Source organism: Anomaloglossus baeobatrachus, chromosome 3 (assembly GCF_048569485.1).
Source record: "Anomaloglossus baeobatrachus isolate aAnoBae1 chromosome 3, aAnoBae1.hap1, whole genome shotgun sequence".
In the NCBI taxonomy this organism is placed as follows: domain Eukaryota; kingdom Metazoa; phylum Chordata; class Amphibia; order Anura; family Aromobatidae; genus Anomaloglossus; species Anomaloglossus baeobatrachus.
The window spans coordinates 676,649,298-676,670,486 of record NC_134355.1 but is presented as its reverse complement, the minus strand read 5'-3'; the positions used below and the strand labels follow the sequence as shown (position 1 = coordinate 676,670,486).

At 45.3% G+C, this 21,189-nt stretch overlaps 1 protein-coding gene across 1 annotated transcript in view; it reads right to left on the bottom strand.

The window, feature by feature from the left end:
• The window catches only part of ELP3 (elongator acetyltransferase complex subunit 3), a 208,414-nt gene that overhangs the window by 28,260 nt on the left and 158,965 nt on the right, over positions 1 to 21,189 (bottom strand). The window contains exon 14 of the mRNA XM_075338841.1: positions 16,642 to 16,723. Coding sequence (XP_075194956.1) covers positions 16,642 to 16,723 — 82 coding nt within the window. The remainder of the gene's footprint in view (positions 1 to 16,641; positions 16,724 to 21,189) is intronic.

Genomic DNA, 21,189 nt, shown 5'->3' with positions numbered 1-21,189 from the left:
CCTTAGTATCCAAAATGCAACAGGTTCCAATTATGCACAAGCAAAATAAACAATCGTGGGCATTAGCTATATTTTCCTGTTGCCTATGACGACAGTACATGACATAGTAGAGGGCCGGGATGTCACATAATACACAGAGGGCAAAATTACAATATGAGACAATATTACTGGCCAACCTAGTAGCAGGCACCACATAGTCATCTATACCGAATAATGGGCCCCACATAGTCCTTCATACAGAATAATGGACCCCACATAGCCCTCCATACAGAATAATGGGCCCCACATAGCCCTCCATACAGAATAATGGGCCCCACATAGCCCTCCATACAGAATAATGGGCCCCACATAGCCCTCCATACAGAATAATGGGCCCCACATAGCCCTCCATACAGAATAATGGCCCCCACATAGCCCTCCATACAGAATAATGGCCCCACATAGTCCTCCATAAAGAATAATGGGCCCCACATAGCTCTCCATACAGAAAAATGGGCCCCACATAGCCCTCCATTCAGAATAATGGGCCCACATAGCCCTCCATACAGAATAAAGGGTCCACATAGCCCTCCATACAGAATAATGGACCCCACATAGCCCTCCATACAGAATAATGGACCCCACATAGCCCTCCATACAGAATAATGTGCCCCACATAGCCCTCCATACAGAATAATGGCCCCACATAGCCCTCCATACAGAATAATGGCCCCACATAGCCCTCCATTCAGAATAATGGGCCCACATAGCCCTCCATACAGAATAATGGGCCCCACATAGCCCTCCATTCAGAATAATGGGCCCACATAGCCCTCCATACAGAATAATGGGTCCACATAGCCCTCCATACAGAATAATGGGCCCCACATAGCCCTCCATACAGAATAATGGACCCCACATAGCCCTCCATACAGAATAATGGGCCCCACATAGCCCTCCATACAGAATAATGTGCCCCACATATCGCTCCATACAGAATAATTGGCCCCACATAGCCCTCCATACAGAATAATGGGCCCCACATAGCCCTCCATACAGAATAATGTGCCCCACATATCGCTACATACAGAATAATGTGCCCCACATATCGCTCCATACAGAATAATGGGCCCCACATAGTCCTCCATACAGAATAATGGGCCCCACATAGCCCTCCATACAGAATAATGGGCCCCACATAGTCCTCCATACAGAATAATGGACCCCACATAGCCCTCCATACAGAATAATGGGCCCCACATAGCCCTCCATACAGAATAATGTGCCCCACATATCGCTCCATACAGAATAATTGGCCCCACATAGCCCTCCATACAGAATAATGGGCCCCACATAGTCCTCCATACAGAATAATGGGCCCCACATAGCCCTCCATACAGAATAATGGACCCCACATAGCCCTCCATACAGAATAATGGACCCCACATAGCCCTCCATACAGAATAATGGGCCCCACATAGCCCTCCATACAGAATAATGGGCCCCACATAGCCCTCCATACAGAATAATGGGCCCCACATAGCCCTCCATACAGAATAATGGGCCCCACATAGCCCTCCATACAGAATAATGGCCCCACATAGTCCTCCATACAGAATAATGGGCCCCACATAGTCCTCCATACAGAATAATGGGCCCCACATAGCCCTCCATTCAGAATAATGGGCCCACATAGCCCTCCATACAGAATAATGGGTCCACATAGCCCTCCATACAGAATAATGGGCCCCACATAGCCCTCCATACAGAATAATGGACCCCACATAGCCCTCCATACAGAATAATGGGCCCCACATAGCCCTCCATACAGAATAATGTGCCCCACATATCGCTCCATACAGAATAATTGGCCCCACATAGCCCTCCATACAGAATAATATGCCCCACATATCGCTCCATACAGAATAATGGGCCCCACATAGCCCTCCATACAGAATAATGGGCCCCACATAGTCCTCCATACAGAATAATGGACCCCACATAGCCCTCCATACAGAATAATGGGCCCCACATAGCCCTCCATACAGAATAATGTGCCCCACATATCGCTCCATACAGAATAATTGGCCCCACATAGCCCTCCATACAGAATAATGGGCCCCACATAGTCCTCCATACAGAATAATGGGCCCCACATAGCCCTCCATACAGAATAATGGACCCCACATAGCCCTCCATACAGAATAATGGACCCCACATAGCCCTCCATACAGAATAATGGGCCCCACATAGCCCTCCATACAGAATAATGGGCCCCACATAGCCCTCCATACAGAATAATGGGCCCCACATAGCCCTCCATACAGAATAATGGGCCCCACATAGCCCTCCATACAGAATAATGGCCCCACATAGTCCTCCATACAGAATAATGGGCCCCACATAGTCCTCCATACAGAATAATGGGCCCCACATAGCCCTCCATTCAGAATAATGGGCCCACATAGCCCTCCATACAGAATAATGGGTCCACATAGCCCTCCATACAGAATAATGGGCCCCACATAGCCCTCCATACAGAATAATGGACCCCACATAGCCCTCCATACAGAATAATGGGCCCCACATAGCCCTCCATACAGAATAATGTGCCCCACATATCGCTCCATACAGAATAATTGGCCCCACATAGCCCTCCATACAGAATAATGGGCCCCACATAGCCCTCCATACAGAATAATGTGCCCCACATATCGCTACATACAGAATAATGTGCCCCACATATCGCTCCATACAGAATAATGGGCCCCACATAGTCCTCCATACAGAATAATGGGCCCCACATAGCCCTCCATACAGAATAATGGGCCCCACATAGTCCTCCATACAGAATAATGGACCCCACATAGCCCTCCATACAGAATAATGGGCCCCACATAGCCCTCCATACAGAATAATGTGCCCCACATATCGCTCCATACAGAATAATTGGCCCCACATAGCCCTCCATACAGAATAATGGGCCCCACAAATTCCTCCATACAGAATAATGGGCCCCACATAGCCCTCCATACAGAATAATGGACCCCACATAGCCCTCCATACAGAATAATGGACCCCACATAGCCCTCCATACAGAATAATGGGCCCCACATAGCCCTCCATACAGAATAATGGGCCCCACATAGCCCTCCATACAGAATAATGGGCCCCACATAGCCCTCCATACAGAATAATGGCCCCACATAGTCCTCCATACAGAATAATGGGCCCCACATAGTCCTCCATACAGAATAATGGGCCCCACATAGCCCTCCATACAGAATCATGGCCCCCACATAGCCCTCCATACAGAATAATGGGCCCCACATAGCCCTCCATACAGAATAATGGGCCCCACATAGCCCTCCATACAGAATAATGGGCCCCACATAGCCCTCCCTACAGAATAATGGGCCCCACATAGCCCTCCATACAGAATAATGGGCACACATAGCCCTCCATACAGAATAATGGGCCCCACATAGCCCTCCATACAGAATAATGGGCTCCACATAGCCCTCCATACAGAATAATGGGCCCCACACAGCCCTCCATACAGAATAATGGACTCCACATAGCCCTCCATACAGAATAATGGCCACACATAGCCCTCCATACAGAATAATGGGCCCCACATAGTCCTCCATACAGAATAATGTGCCCCACATAGTCCTCCATAAAGAATAATGGGCCCCACATAGCCCTCCATACAGAATAATGGGCCCCACATAGTCCTCCATACAGAATAATGGCCCCACATAGCCCTCCATACAGAATAATGGGCCCCACATAGCCCTCCATACAGAATAATGGACCCCACATAGTCCACCATACAGAATAATGGACCCCACATAGCCCTCCATACAGAATAATGGGCCCCACATAGCCCTCCATACAGAATAATGGGCCCCACATAGCCCTCCATACAGAATAATGGGCCCCACATATCCCTCCATACAGAATAATGAGCCCCATATATCCCTCCATACAGAATAATGGCCCCACATAGTCCTCCATACAGAATAATGGCCCCCACATAGTCCTCCATACAGAATAATGAGCCCCACATAGTCCTCCATACAGAATAATGGCCCCCACATAGTCCTCCATACAGAATAATGGGTCCACATAGCTCTCCATACAGAATAATGGCCCCACATAGCCCTCCATACAGAATAATGGGCCCCACATAGCCCTCCATACAGAATAATGGACCCCACATAGTCCTCCATACAGAATAATGGGCCCCACATAGCCCTCCATACAGAATAATGGGCTCCACATAGCCCTCCATACAGAATAATGTGCCCCACATATCCCTCCATACAGAATAATGAGCCCCACATATCCCTCCATACAGAATAATGAGCCCCACATAGCCCTCCATACAGAATAATGGGCCCCACATATCCCTCCATACAGAATAATGAGCCCCACATATCCCTCCATACAGAATAATGAGCCCCACATAGCCCTCCATACAGAATAATGGACCCCACATAGTCCTCCATACAGAATAATGGGCCCCACATAGTCCTCCATACAGAATAATGGGCCCCACATAGCCCTCCATATAAAATAATGGGCCCCACATAGCCCTCCATACAGAATAATGGGCCCCACATTGCCCTCCATACAGAATAATGGGCCCCACATAGCCCTCCATACAGAATAATGGGCCCCACATTGCCCTCCATACAGAATAATGTGCCCCACATATCGCTCCATACAGAATAATGGGCCCCACATAGTCCTCCATACAGAATAATGGACCCCACATAGTCCTCCATACAGAATAATGGGCCCCACATAGCCCTCCATACAGAATAATGGGCCCCACATAGCCCTCCATACAGAATAATGGGCCCCACATAGCCCTCCATTCAGAAAAATGGGCCCCACATAGCCCTCCATACAGAATAATGGGCCCCACATAGCCCTCCATTCAGAAAAATGGGCCCCACATAGCCCTCCATACAGAATAATAGACTCCACATAGCCCTCCATACAGAATAATGAGCCCCACATATCCCTCCATACAGAATAATGAGCCCCACATAGCCCTCCATACAGAATAATGGACCCCACATAGTCCTCCATACAGAATAATGGGCCCCACATATCCCTCCATATAAAATAATGGGCCCCACATAGCCCTCCATACAGAATAATGGGCCCCACATTGCCCTCCATACAGAATAATGGGCCCCACATATCCCTCCATACAGAATAATGAGCCCCACATATCCCTCCATACAGAATAATGAGCCCCACATAGTGCCACATACAGAATAATGGGCCCCACATAGCCCTCCATACAGAATAATGGCCCCACATAGCCCTCCATACAGAATAATGGCCCCACATAGCCCTCCATTCAGAATAATGAGCCCCACATATCCCTCCATACAGAATAATGAGCCCCACATAGTCCTCCATACAGAATAATGGACCCCACATAGCCCTCCATACAGAATAATGGGCCCCACATAGCCCTCCATACAGAATAATGTGTCCCACATAGCCCTCCATACAGAATAATGGCCCCACATAGCCCTCCATACAGAATAATGGGCCCCACATAGCCCTCCATTCAGAATAATGGGCCCACATAGCCCTCCATACAGAATAATGGGCCCCACATAGCCCTCCATTCAGAATAATGGGCCCACATAGCCCTCCATACAGAATAATGGCTCCACATAGCCCTCCATACAGAATAATGGGCCCCACATAGCCCTCCATACAGAATAATGGACCCAACATAGCCCTCCATACAGAATAATGGGCCCCACATAGCCCTCCATACAGAATAATGGACCCCACATAGTCCTCCATACAGAATAATGGGCCTCACATAGCCCTCCATACAGAATAATGGGCCCCACATAGCTCTCCATACAGAATAATGGGCCCCACATAGCCCTCCATACAGAATAATGGGCCCCACATAGCCCTCCATACAGAATAATGGGCCCCACATAGCCCTCCATACAGAATAATGGGCCTCACATAGCCCTCCATACAGAATAATGGGCCCCACATAGCCCTCCATACAGAATAATGGCCCCCACATAGCCCTCCATACAGAATAATGGCCCCACATAGTCCTCCATACAGAATAATGGGCCCCACATAGTCCTCCATAAAGAATAATGGGCCCCACATAGCCCTCCATACAGAAAAATGGGCCCCACATAGCCCTCCATTCAGAATAATGGGCCCACATAGCCCTCCATACAGAATAATGGGTCCACATAGCCCTCCATACAGAATAATGGACCCCACATAGCCCTCTATACAGAATAATGGGCTCCACATAGCCCTCCATACAGAATAATGTGCCCCACATATCGCTCCATACAGAATAATGGACCTCACATAGCCCTCCATACAGAATAATGGCCCCACATAGCCCTCCATACAGAATAATGGCCTCACATAGCCCTCCATACAGAATAATGGACCCCACATAGTCCTCCATACAGAATAATGGCCCCACATAGCCCTCCATACAGAATAATGTGCCCCACATAGCCCTCCATACAGAATAATGGACCCCACATAGCCCTCCATACAGAATAATGGGCCCCACATAGCCCTCCATACAGAATAATGGGCCCCACATATCGCTCCATACAGAATAATGGGCCCCACATAGCCCTCCATACAGAATAATGGGCCCCACATAGCCCTCCATACAGAATAATGGGCCCCACATAGTCCTCCATACAGAATAATGGCCCCACATAGCCCTCCATACAGAATAATGGCCCCCACATAGCCCTCCATACAGAATAATGGCCCCACATAGCCCTCCATACCGAATAATGGGCCCCACATAGTCCTCCATACAGAATAATGTGCCCCACATAGTCCTCCATAAAGAAAAATGGGCCCCACATAGTCCTCCATACAGAATAATGGGCCACACATAGCCCTCCATACAGAATAATGGGCCCCACATAGTCCTCCATACAGAATAATGGGCCACACATAGCCCTCCATACAGAATAATGGCCCCCACATAGTCCTCCATACAGAATAATGGGTCCACATAGCTCTCCATACAGAATAATGGCCCCACATAGCCCTCCATACAGAATAATGGACCCCACATAGTCCTCCATACAGAATAATGGACCCCATATAGCCCTCCATACAGAATAATGGGCCCCACATAGTCCTCCATACAGAATAATTGGCCCCACATAGCCCTCCATACAGAATAATGGGCCCCACATAGTCCTCCATACAGAATAATGGACCCCACATAGTCCTCCATACAGAATAATGGGCCCCACATATCCCTCCATACAGAATAATGGGCCCCACATAGTCCTCCATACAGAATAATGGCCCCACATAGCCCTCCATACAGAATAATGGGCCCCACATAGCCCTCCATACAGAATAATGGGCCCCACATAGCCCTCCATACAGAATAATGGGCTCCACATAGCCCTCCATACAGAATAATGGACTCCACATAGCCCTCCATACAGAATAATGGGCCCCACATAGCCCTCCATACAGAATAATGGGCCCCACATAGCCCTCCATACAGAATAATGGGTCCCACATAGCCCTCCATACAGAATAATGGGCCCCACATAGCCCTCCATACAGAATAATGGGCCCCACATAGCCCTCCATACAGAATAATGGGTCCCACATAGCCCTCCATACAGAATAATGGGCCCCACATAGCCCTCCATACAGAATAATGGCCTCACATAGTCCTCCATACAGAATAATGGGCCCCACATAGCCCTCCATACAGAATAATGGCCTCACATAGCCCTCCATACAGAATAATGGACCCCACATAGTCCTCCATACAGAATAATGGCCTCACATAGCCCTCCATACAGAATAATGGGCCCCACATAGTCCTCCATACAGAATCATGGCCCCACATAGCCCTCCATACAGAATAATGGGCCCCACATAGTCCTCCATACAGAATAATGGGCCCACATAACCCTCCATACAGAATAATGGCCCCATATAGCCCTCCATACAGAATAATGGGCTCCACATAGCCCTCCATACAGAATAATGGGCTCCACATAGCCCTCCATACAGAATAATGGACTCCACATAGCCCTCCATACAGAATAATGGGCTCCACATAGCCCTCCATACAGAATAATGGCCCCACATAGTCCTCCACACAGAATAATGGCCCCACATAGTCCTCCATACAGAATAATGGCCCCACATAGCCCTCCATACAGAATAATGGCCCCACATAGCCCTCCATACAGAATAATGAGCTCCACATAGCCCTCCATACAGAATAATGGACCCCACACAGCCCTCCATACAGAATAATGGCCCCACATAGCCCTCCATACAGAATAATGGGCCTCACATAGCCCTCCATACAGAATAATGAGCTCCACATAACCCTCCATACAGAATAATGGGCCCCACATAGTCCTCCATACAGAATAATGGCCCCACATAGCCCTCCATACAGAATAATGGGCCCCACATAGTCCTCCATACAGAATAATGGCCTCACATAGCCCTCCATACAGAATAATGGGCCCCACATAGTCCTCCATACAGAATAATGGCCCCACATAGCCCTCCATACAGAATAATGGCCCCACATAGCCCTCCATACAGAATAATGGCCTCACATAGCCCTCCATACAGAATAATGGCCCCACATAGCCCTCCATACAGAATAATGAGCCCCACATAGTCCTCCATACAGAATAATGAGCCCCACATAGTCCTCCATACAGAATAATGGCCCCACATAGTCCTCCATACAGAATAATGGCCCCACATAGCCCTCCATACAGAATAATGAGCCCCACATAGTCCTCCATACAGAATAATGGCCCCCTTATAGCCCTCCATACAGAATAATGTGCTCCACATAGTCCTCCATACAGAATAATGTGCTCCACATAGTCCTCCATACAGAATAATGGGCCCCACATAGTCCTCCATACAGAATAATGGCCCCACATAGTCCTCCATACAGAATAATGGCCCCACATAGCCCTCCATACAGAATAATGGCCCCACATAGCCCTCCATACAGAATAATGAGCCCCACATAGTCCTCCATACAGAATAATGAGCCCCACATAGTCCTCCATACAGAATAATGGCCCCACATAGTCCTCCATACAGAATAATGAGCCCCACATAGTCCTCCATACAGAATAATGGCCCCACATAGTCCTCCATACAGAATAATGGCCCCACATAGCCCTCCATACAGAATAATGGCCCCACATAGCCCTCCATACAGAATAATGAGCCCCACATAGTCCTCCATACAGAATAATGGCCCCCTTATAGCCCTCCATACAGAATAATGTGCTCCACATAGTCCTCCATACAGAATAATGGGCCCCACATAGCCCTCCATACAGAATAATGGCCCCACATAGTCCTCCATACAGAATAATGGGCCCCACATAGCCCTCCATACAGAATAATGAGCCCCACATAGCCCTTCATACAGAATAATGAGCCCCACATAGCCCTCCATACAGAATAATGGGCCCCACATAGCCCTCCATACAGAATAATGAGCCCCACATAGTCCTCCATACAGAATAATGAGCCCCACATAGTCCTCCATACAGAATAATGGCCCCACATAGTCCTCCATACAGAATAATGGCCCCACATAGTCCTCCATACAGAATAATGGCCCCACATAGTCCTCCATACAGAATAAAGGCCCCACATAGTCCTTCATACAGAATAATGGCCCCACATAGTCCTCCATACAGAATAATGGCCCCACATAGCCCTCCATACAGAATAATGGCCCCACATAGCCCTCCATACAGAATAATGGCCCCACATAGCCCTCCATACAGAATAATGGCCCCACATAGCCCTCCATACAGAATTACAGCAGTCTGGATGTGTAGTCTGGAGCCAAGAGTCCATGGCTTTGGTTGGGTTATGTCCCCCATATTCTCAGTGTATCCCCCTTATATAAGCAGCTGTGCAATATAGGCAGAATTAGTGTGTCAGAATCTCGGGTGGTCGGGGACATTTTTGCACTATATGGACACTCGGTGGCGCGGTGAGGACGGATCATCACTGCGTTCAATGCGAGTGAGGATATTTACAGCTGAAGGTTTGTTACAATTGTATCCAGTGTGAATGATAAAGCTGCACAAGCCTCTTGCTGCTACAATGTGGCTGAAAGTATCAGTCCCAAATCTAAGAAACTGTGAATGGAAGTAACCCAACATGGGGCGACCATTTATATCAATGATACAGGCGCTCCCCCAGCCTCCACCCCTCCCCCACTGACTTCATACATACTGACCATCTCTTAGTCATTAAATAGCAATCAGCCCAATCACTGATAATTACGCCAAGAAAACAATTCATCTAAATAATAATGACACAATTTGCTATGCAATTACCCGCCACCACTCATGAGCTATAATCCAGATGCTCCACTGGAGAAAATTAAGTATTAGCCCCCCCCCCCAATCGGAAGAACATAATGGGCAGACGAACGTCAAGATATCCCTCAACCCAGTGGCATAACTAGAGTTTGATGGGCCCTGGTACAAAATTTGGACCTGCCTCTCCCCCGCATGTTGGTCAGATGTATGGATACATTTAGCGTTCTAAATAACATAAAGACATACGAATGGCCCTAACCCATATTAGATGGACGCCATTTTCAGATCTCTTCAGAGATGCTCAATTGGGTTTAGGTCAGGGCTGTGGCTGGGTCGGTCAAGAATGGTCACAGAGTTGTTGTGAAGCCACTGATTTGTTATTTTAGCTGTGTGCTTAGGGTCGTTGTCTTGTTGGAAGGGGAACCTTCGGCCAAGTGTGAGGTCCAGAGCTCTCTGGAAGAGGGTTTTTTCCAGGAGATCTCTGTACTAGGCCGCATTCATCTTTCCTTCAATTGCCACCAGTCATCCTGTCGCTGGCCCCATAGCATGATGCTGCCACCACCATGCTTCACTGAGGGGATTGTACTGGGCAGGTGATGAGCAGTGCCTGGTTTTCTCCATACATACGGCTTCGAATTATCAATAAAAAGTTCTATTTTCGTCTCATCAGACCAGAGAATGTTATTTCTCATAGTCTGGGAGTCTTCATGTGTTTTTTTTGCAAACTCTATGCGGGCTTTCATATGTCTTGCACTGAGGAAAGGCTTCCGTTGGGCCACTCTGCCATAAAGGCCTGACTGGTGGAGGCTGCAGTGATAGGTGACTTTGTGTAACTTTCTCCCATCTCCCTACTGCATCTCTGGAGCTCAGCCGCAGTGATCTTGGGTGTGCGCCTTTCCAAATCAAGTCCTATCAGTTTAATTACACACAGCTGGACTCCAATGAAGGAGTAGAACCATCTCAAGGAGGATCACAAGGAAATGAACAGCATGTGACTTATATATGAGGGTCTGAGCAAAGGGTCTGAATACTTATGACCATGTGATATTTCATCCTGCTATACATGTCCCTCAGCCTAGTATTTCAGTCCCCCATCCTGGTATTGCAGTCTCCCATCCTGGTATATACTGCCCCCCTCCTGGTACATATGTTCCTCTCCTGGTATATACTGTTCCCCTCCTGGTATATACTGCCCCCCTCCTGGTACATATGTTCCTTTCCTGGTATATACTGTTCCCCTCCTGGTATATACTGTCCCCCTCCTGGTATATATGTTCCTCTCCTGGACCCATCCTGGTGTATACTGTCCACCCCTGGTATATATTAGATTCACCACCTCCCCGACTCCCACGTTGCGCGGCGTTCTCCTCTATAGCCAGTCCGCAGCCTTTATCGGCGTGTGGGCTATGGCAACACATGACGTCATGGTCATGTGCTGCCTCAGTCACGGAGACACCAGTGAAAGCAGAGGAGAGAAGGGTCAGACCAACGGAGGGCAGAGGAGAGAAGGGTGAGACCAACGGAGGGAAGAGGAGAGAAGGGTGAGACCCACGGAGGGCAGAGGAGAGAAGGGTCAGACCAACGGAGGGCAGAGGAGAGAAGGGTCAGACCAGCGGAGGGCAGAGGAGAGAAGGGTGAGACCAACGGAGGGCAGAGGAGAGAAGGGTGAGACCCACGGAGGGCAGAGGAGAGAAGGGTCAGACCAACGGAGGGCAGAGGAGAGAAGGGTCAGACCAGCGGAGGGCAGAGGAGAGAAGGGTCAGACCAACAGAGGGCAGAGGAGAGAAGGCTCAGACCAACGGAGTGCAGAGGAGAGAAGGCTCAGACCAACGGAGTGCAGAGGAGAGAAGGGTCAGACCAACGGAGGGCAAAGGAAAGAAGGGTCAGACCAATGGAGGGCAGAGGAGAGAAGGGTGAGACCCACGGAGGGCAGAGGAGATAAGGATCAGACCAACGGTGGACAGAGGAGAGAATGATCAGACCAACAGAGGACAGAGGAGAGAAGGGTGAGACCCACGGACGACTGAGGAGAGAAGGGTCAGACCAACGGAGGGCAAAGGAAAGAAGGGTCAGACCAATGGAGGGCAGAGGAGAGAAGGGTGAGACCCACGGACGACTGAGGAGAGAAGGGTCAGACCAACGGAGGGCAAAGAAAAGAAGGGTCAGACCAATGGAGGGCAGAGGATAGAAGGATCAGACCAACGGTAGGCAGAGGAGAGAATGATCAGACCAACAGAGGACAGAGGAGAGAAGGGTCAGACCAACGGAGTGCAGAGGAGAGAAGGGTCAGACGAACGGAGTGCAGAGGAGAGAAGGGTCAGACCAACGGAGGGCAAAGGAAAGAAGGGTCAGACCAATGGAGGGCAGAGGAGAGAAGGGCGAGACCCACGGAGGGCAGAGGAGAGAAGGATCAGACCAACGGTGGACAGAGGAGAGAAGGGTCAGACCAACGGACGACTGAGGAGAGAAGGGTCAGACCAACGGAGGGCAGAGGAGAGGAGGATCAGATCACACAGAATCGACACAGTAGACTATTCCCTCCTACTACAGATTCTCTCATCTCTGGGCATCACAGACTTGGCCCTATCTTGGATCTCCTCATACCTAACCGACTGAACTTTCAGCGTCTCCCATTCTCACACCACTTCCTCACCTCGCCCCCTATCTGTCGGTGTTCCCCAAGGCTCAGTTCTTGGACCCCTGCTGTTCTCCATCTACACCTTCGGCCTGGGACAGCTCATAGAGTCCCACGGCTTCCAGTATCATCTCTATGCTGATGACACACAGATCTACCTCTCTGGACCTGACATTACCTCTCTACTAACCAAAATCCCACAATGTCTGTCCGCTATTTCATCCTTCTTCTCTGCGCGATTCCTAAAGCTTCACATGGACAAAACAGAGTTCATTTTCTTTCCCCCTCCTCACTCATCTCCTCCAACAAGCCTTTCCATCAAACTTGATGGTTGCTCACTCTCCCCAGTCTCACAAGCTCGTTGCCTTGGAGTAACCCTCGACTCTGCTCTCTCCTTCAAGCCACACATCCAAGCCCTCTTCACCTCATGCCGATTACAACTCAAAAACATCTCCCTGATCCGTGCTTTCCTTAACCAACAATCAGCAAAAACATTAGTGCATGCCCTCATCATCTCCCGCCTCGACTACTGCAACCTCCTGCTCTCTGGCCTCCCTTCCAACACTCTTGCACCCCTCCAATCTATCCTAAACTCTGTGACCCGCATAATCCACCTGTCACCTCGCTACTCCCCAGCCTCTCCTCTCTGCCAATCCCTTCACTGGCTTCCCATCGCCCAACGACTCCAGATCAAAACATTAACCATGACATACAAAGCCATGCACAACCTGTCTCCTCCCTACATCTGTGACCTAGTCTCCCGGTACCTACCTGCACGCACCCTCAGATCCTCACAAGATCTCCTTCTCTGCTCCGCTCTTATCTCCTCTTCCCACAATCGCGTACAAGATTTCTCCCGTGCCTCCCCCATACTCTGGAACGCTCTACCTCAGCACATCAGACTCTCACCTACCGTGGAAAGCTTCAAGAGGAACCTCAAGACCCACCTCTTCCAACAAGCCTACAACCTACAATAGCCCTCAGTCCAGTAGACCACTGCGCAACCAGCTCTGTCCTCACCTATTGTACCCTCACCCATTCCCTGTAGACTGTGAGCCCTCGCGGGCAGGGTCCTCTCTCCTCCTATACCAGTCTGTTTTGTACTGTTAATGATTGTTGCACGTATACCCTCTTTCACATGTAAAGCGCCATGGAATAAATGGCGCTATAATAATAAATAATAATAGGTGGAAACAGGAGAGACGAGTTGAACCAACGGAGGGCAGAGGAGAGAAGGATCAGGAAAACAAAGGGTAAAGAAGAAGATCATACAACAGAGGGCAGAGGACAGGAGGATCAGACCAACGGAGGACAGAGGAGAAAATGATCAGACCAACGGAGGAGAGAATGGTCAGACCAACAGAGGGCAGAGGAAAGGAACAACAGACCAAAGGAGGACAGAGGAGAGAAGGGTCAGACCAACAGAAGGCAGAGTAGAGAAGGATCAGACAAAGGAGGGGATAGGGGAGTAGGATCAAACCAACGGAGGACAGAGAGAAGGATCAAACCAACAGATGGAAGAGGGGAGAAAGATCAGACCAACGGAGGGCAAAGGAGAGGAGAATTAGACCAACAGAGGGCAGAGGAGAGGAGGATCAGACCAACAGAGGGCAGAGGAGAGGAGGATCAGACCAATGGATGGCATATGAGAGGAGGATCAGATGAACTGAGGGCAGAAGAAAAAAGGATCAGACCAACGGAGAGTAGTGGAGAGAAGGACAGAACCAATGAAGGGCAGAGGAGAGCAAGGCCACACCAAAGGAAGGCAGAGGAGAGGAGGACCAGACCAACAGAGGGCAAATGATAGGAATATTATGCCAACAGAGGGCAAAAGAGAAGATGATTAAATAAACAGAGGGCAAAGGAGAGACCAAAAGAGGGTAGATGAGAGGAAGATTAGACAAACAGAGTGCCAAGGAGAGGACGATTAGACCAACGAAGGGCAGAGGAAAAAAGGATGAGACTAATGGAGGGCAGAGTAGAGGATCAGACCAACGAAGGGCTTAGGAGAGAAAGGTCAGACCAACAGAGAGAAGAGGAGAAAAGGATCATATAACATAGGGCAGAGGAGGGAAGAATCACATAACAGAAGGAAGAGAAGGTGTTTCAAGCAGTGTAAGGCTTAGGAGATGAAAATCTGACAAAACTGGGGAGAGGAGAATGAAGAGAAGAGGAGGATCAGACAGCAGAAGAGAGGAGGATCAGACAACAGGCAAGAGGATAGGAGGTCAGACAAGAAAGGAGAAGAGAATCAGACAGCGCAGGCCAGAGAAGACGTATGCAAAGGAGGACAGAGAAAAGGATGATCAGAGCAAAACGGCAGAAGAGAGAAGGATAATGACCAATGAAATGCAGAGGAGAGGAGACAAAAGAGGAAAGGAGGATCAGATAACAGAGGAGAGGACGATCAAACCAACGGAAGGCAAAGGAAAGGAAGATCATACCAATAGAGGGCGGAGGAAAGGAAGATCAGGCCAACAGAGGAAAGAAGAATCTGATCAACAAAGGGCAGAGGAGAGGAGGATCAGACCAATAGAGGACACAGGAGAGGAGGATCAGACCAATAGAGGACACAGGAGAGGAGGATCAGACCAATAGAGGACACAGGAGAGGAGGATCAGACCAATAGAGGGTGATGGAAAGAAGAATCAGACCAATGAAGCAGAGGAGAGGAGAATCAGACAACAGTAAAGAGGAGGATAAGGAAGCAGAAATGACCATGTCTCTGGATATACAGGACCCACAGAGGGTCTGGGTACTACATATAATGGGTGCAGGACACTATTTGCCCATTGTAGAATGAAGGAGAACGACTGTTACGACTGCGGTGGCTGATAATCCGGTGGCCACGTCTGCAGTTTCGGATGCGTGGGCTTCACATAACAGGACTTTAAAAGCAGCTTCAGACGGCGTGGGAGTCGGAGGATGAGCGGTGTGCACACTTACAGCAGAAAATTATACCATGATTGAATCTGTTCCTGTGTGTTAATTTAGACACAAAGATTTCATTATTGCAGAAAGGCAGAGAGAATGGACCCGGTACTGGGGGAAGCATTAACCCCAGGTCAGAGCGCCGCTCCGGAGAATGGGAATGAATAAACACTTTACTTAATAGGAGAAGGATGAATGGACAACAGGCAATAAAAATATCAATTCTCTCAGTCTCAGGCCTCACAATTAGTAAGCCCCGAACGCTGCGCTCCACCGACACTGCGCCCACCGACACTGCGCCCACCGCCGCAACCCAACATCCACGTCACTGCTCACCAGAACATTCACTGCCGGAGCAAGACAAATGCCAAAGTGCCTTAAGACTCCCGCACCCAGCCACCCCTTCCTGCCTGAAAACAGTTTTGGCTCATTTTGGTGGGTTTTTTTTTTCCTAAAGAACCTTTCCGATCTTAAGGACCCTATAAAGAAAAAATAGCTATTGGTAAGACGTTGTTTCGGCTGCCAACTATCATAGTCCATTAACAAAAATGTCTTCCATCAGAACACTCCAAGAAACTAGACTTTCTGAAGAGGAGCATCCTAATTCCATAAACAATGCACAACTGTGAGGAACAAAGATAAGACATCCAAGAGGAAAACCCAAAATAATATAACTCGTCACACATTCACCTGAAATGACGGCAATCTTCAAGGATCCATGTTCATCTCTGGCTATACGCTCTGCCTCCTCCATCAGCAACATCCCGAAACCCTGTACACACAGCAACAGGAACTAATCACAACGCAGCATAAAAGAGTATTATAGTAGTTATATTCTTGTACATAGGGGCAGTATTATAGTAGTTATATTCTTGTATATAGGGGAAGTATTATAGTAGTTATATTCTTGTACATAGGGAGCAGTATTATAGTAGTTATATTCCTGTATATAGGGGAAGTATTATAGTAGTTATATTCTTGTACATAGGAGCAGTATTATAGTAGTTATATTCTTGTACATAGGAGTAGTATTATAGTAGTTATATTCTTGTACATAGGGGCAGTATTATAGTAGTTATATTCTTGTATATAGGGGCAGTATTATAGTAGTTATATTCTTGTACATAGGGGCAGTATTATAGTAGTTATATTCCTGTACATAGGGGCAGTATTATAGTAGTTATATTCTTGTACATAGGGGCAGTATTATAGTAGTTATATTCTTGTGCATATGGGCAGTATTATAGTAGTTATATTCCTGTACATAGGGGGCAGTATTATAGTAGTTATATTCTTGTACATAGGGGCAGTATTATAGTAGTTCTATTCTTGTACATAGGGGCAGTATTATAGTAGTTATATTCCTGTACATAGGGGCAGTATTATAGTAGTTATATTCCTGTACATAGGGGCAGTATTATAGTAGTTATATTCTTGTACATAGGAGCAGTATTATAGTAGTTATATTCTTGTACATAGGAGCAGTATTATAGTAGTTATATTCCTGTACATAGGGGCAGTATTATAGTAGTTATATTCCTGTACATAGGGGCAGTATTATAGTAGTTATATTCTTGTACATAGGGAGCAGTATTATAGTAGTTATATTCCTGTATATAGGGGAAGTATTATAGTAGTTATATTCTTGTACATAGGAGCAGTATTATAGTAGTTATATTCTTGTACATAGGAGTAGTATTATAGTAGTTATATTCTTGTACATAGGGGCAGTATTATAGTAGTTATATTCTTGTATATAGGGGCAGTATTATAGTAGTTATATTCTTGTACATAGGGGCAGTATTATAGTAGTTATATTCCTGTACATAGGGGCAGTATTATAGTAGTTATATTCTTGTACATAGGGGCAGTATTATAGTAGTTATATTCTTGTGCATATGGGCAGTATTATAGTAGTTATATTCCTGTACATAGGGGGCAGTATTATAGTAGTTATATTCTTGTACATAGGGGCAGTATTATAGTAGTTCTATTCTTGTACATAGGGGCAGTATTATAGTAGTTATATTCCTGTACATAGGGGCAGTATTATAGTAGTTATATTCCTGTACATAGGGGCAGTATTATAGTAGTTATATTCTTGTACATAGGAGCAGTATTATAGTAGTTATATTCTTGTACATAGGAGCAGTATTATAGTAGTTATATTCCTGTACATAGGGGCAGTATTATAGTAGTTATATTCCTGTACATAGGGGCAGTATTATAGTAGTTATATTCTTGTACATAGGGAGCAGTATTATAGTAGTTATATTCCTGTATATAGGGGAAGTATTATAGTAGTTATATTCTTGTACATAGGAGCAGTATTATAGTAGTTATATTCTTGTACATAGGAGTAGTATTATAGTAGTTATATTCTTGTACATAGGGGCAGTATTATAGTAGTTATATTCTTGTATATAGGGGCAGTATTATAGTAGTTATATTCTTGTACATAGGGGCAGTATTATAGTAGTTATATTCCTGTACATAGGGGCAGTATTATAGTAGTTATATTCTTGTACATAGGGGCAGTATTATAGTAGTTATATTCTTGTGCATATGGGCAGTATTATAGTAGTTATATTCCTGTACATAGGGGGCAGTATTATAGTAGTTATATTCTTGTACATAGGGGCAGTATTATAGTAGTTCTATTCTTGTACATAGGGGCAGTATTATAGTAGTTATATTCCTGTACATAGGGGCAGTATTATAGTAGTTATATTCCTGTACATAGGGGCAGTATTATAGTAGTTATATTCTTGTACATAGGAGCAGTATTATAGTAGTTATATTCTTGTACATAGGAGCAGTATTATAGTAGTTATATTCCTGTACATAGGGGCAGTATTATAGTAGTTATATTCTTGTACATAGGGGGCAGTATTATAGTAGTTATATGCTTGTACATAGGAGCAGTATTATAGTAGTTATATTCTTGTACATAGGAGTAGTATTATAGTAGTTATATTCTTGTACATAGGGGCAGTATTATAGTAGTTATATTCCTGTACATAGGGGCAGTATTATAGTAGTTATATTCCTGTACATAGGGGCAGTATTATAGTAGTTATATTCTTGTACATAGGGGCAGTATTATAGTAGTTATATTCTTGTACATAGGGGCGGTATTATAGTAGTTATATTCTTGTATATAGGGGAAGTATTATAGTAGTTATATTCTTGTACATAGGGAGCAGTATTATAGTAGTTATATTCCTGTATATAGGGGAAGTATTATAGTAGTTATATTCTTGTACATAGGAGCAGTATTATAGTAGTTATATTCTTGTACATAGGAGTAGTATTATAGTAGTTATATTCTTGTACATAGGGGCAGTATTATAGTAGTTATATTCCTGTACATGGGGGCAGTATTATAGTAGTTATATTCTTGTACATAGGGGCAGTATTATAGTAGTTATATTCTTGTGCATATGGGCAGTATTATAGTAGTTATATTCCTGTACATAGGGGGGCAGTATTATAGTAGTTATATTCTTGTACATAGGGGCAGTATTATAGTAGTTCTATTCTTGTACATAGGGGCAGTATTATAGTAGTTATATTCCTGTACATAGGGGCAGTATTATAGTAGTTATATTCCTGTACATAGGGGCAGTATTATAGTAGTTATATTCTTGTACATAGGGGCAGTATTATAGTAGTTATATTCTTGTACATAGGAGTAGTATTATAGTAGTTATATTCTTGTACATAGGGGCAGTATTATAGTAGTTATATTCCTGTACATAGGGGCAGTATTATAGTAGTTATATTCCTGTACATAGGGGCAGTATTATAGTAGTTATATTCCTGTACATAGGGGCAGTATTATAGTAGTTATATTCTTGTACATAGGAGCAGTATTATAGTAGTTATATTCTTGTATATAGGGGCAGTATTATAGTAGTTATATTCTTGTACATAGGGAGCAGTATTATAGTAGTTATATTCCTGTATATAGGGGAAGTATTATAGTAGTTATATTCTTGTACATAGGGGGCAGTATTATAGTAGTTATATTCTTGTACATAGGAACAGTATTATAGTAGTTATATTCTTGTACATAGGGGGCAGTATTATAGTAGTTAAATTCTTGTACATAGGGGGCAGTATTATAGTAGTTATATTCTTGTACATAGGGGGCAGTATTATAGTAGTTAAATTCTTGTACATAGGGGCAGTATTATAGTAGTTATATTCTTGTACATAGGGGGCAGTATTATAGTAGTTATATTCTTGTAGATAGGAGCAGTATTATAGTATTTATATTCTTGTACATAGGGGGCAGTATTATAGTATTTATATTCTTGTACATTGGGGGCAGTATTATAGTAGCTATATTCTTGTACATAGGGGGCAGTATTATAGTAATTATATTCTTGTACATAGGGGGCAGTATTATAGTAATTATATTCTTGTACATAGGGGGCAGAATTATAGTAGTTATATTCTTGTACATAGGGGCAGTATTATAGCAGTCATATTCCTGTATATAGGGGGCAGTATTATAGTAGTTATATTCTTGTACATAGGGGGCAGTATTATAGTAGTTATATTCTTGTACATAGGGGGCAGTATTATAGTAGTTCTATTCTTGTACATAGGGGGCAGTATTATAGTAGTTATATTCTTGTACATAGGAGCAGTATTATAGTATTTATATTCTTGTACATAGGGGGCAGTATTATAGTAGTTAAATTCTTGTACATAGGGGGCAGTATTATAGTAGTTATATTCTTGTACATAGGAGGCAGTATTATAGTAGTTATATTCTTGTACATAGGAGGCAGTATTATAGTAGTTATATTCTTGTACATAGGGGGCAGTATTATAGTAGCTATATTCTTGTACATAGGGGGCAGTATTATAGTAATTATATTCTTGTACATAGGGGGCAGAATTATAGTAGTTATATTCTTGTACATAGGGGCAGTATTATAGTAGTTATATTCTTGTACATAGGGGGCAGTATTATAGTAGTTATATTCTTGTACATAGGGGCAGTATTATAGTAGTTATATTCTTGTACATAGGAACAGTATTATAGTAGTTATATTCTTGTACATAGGGGCAGTATTATAGTAGTTATATTCTTGTACATAGGGGGCAGTATTATAGTAGTTATATTCTTGTATATAGGGGCAGTATTATAGTAGTTATATTCTTGTACGTAGGGGGCAGTATTATAGCAGTTATATTCTTGTACATAGGGGCGGTATTATAGTA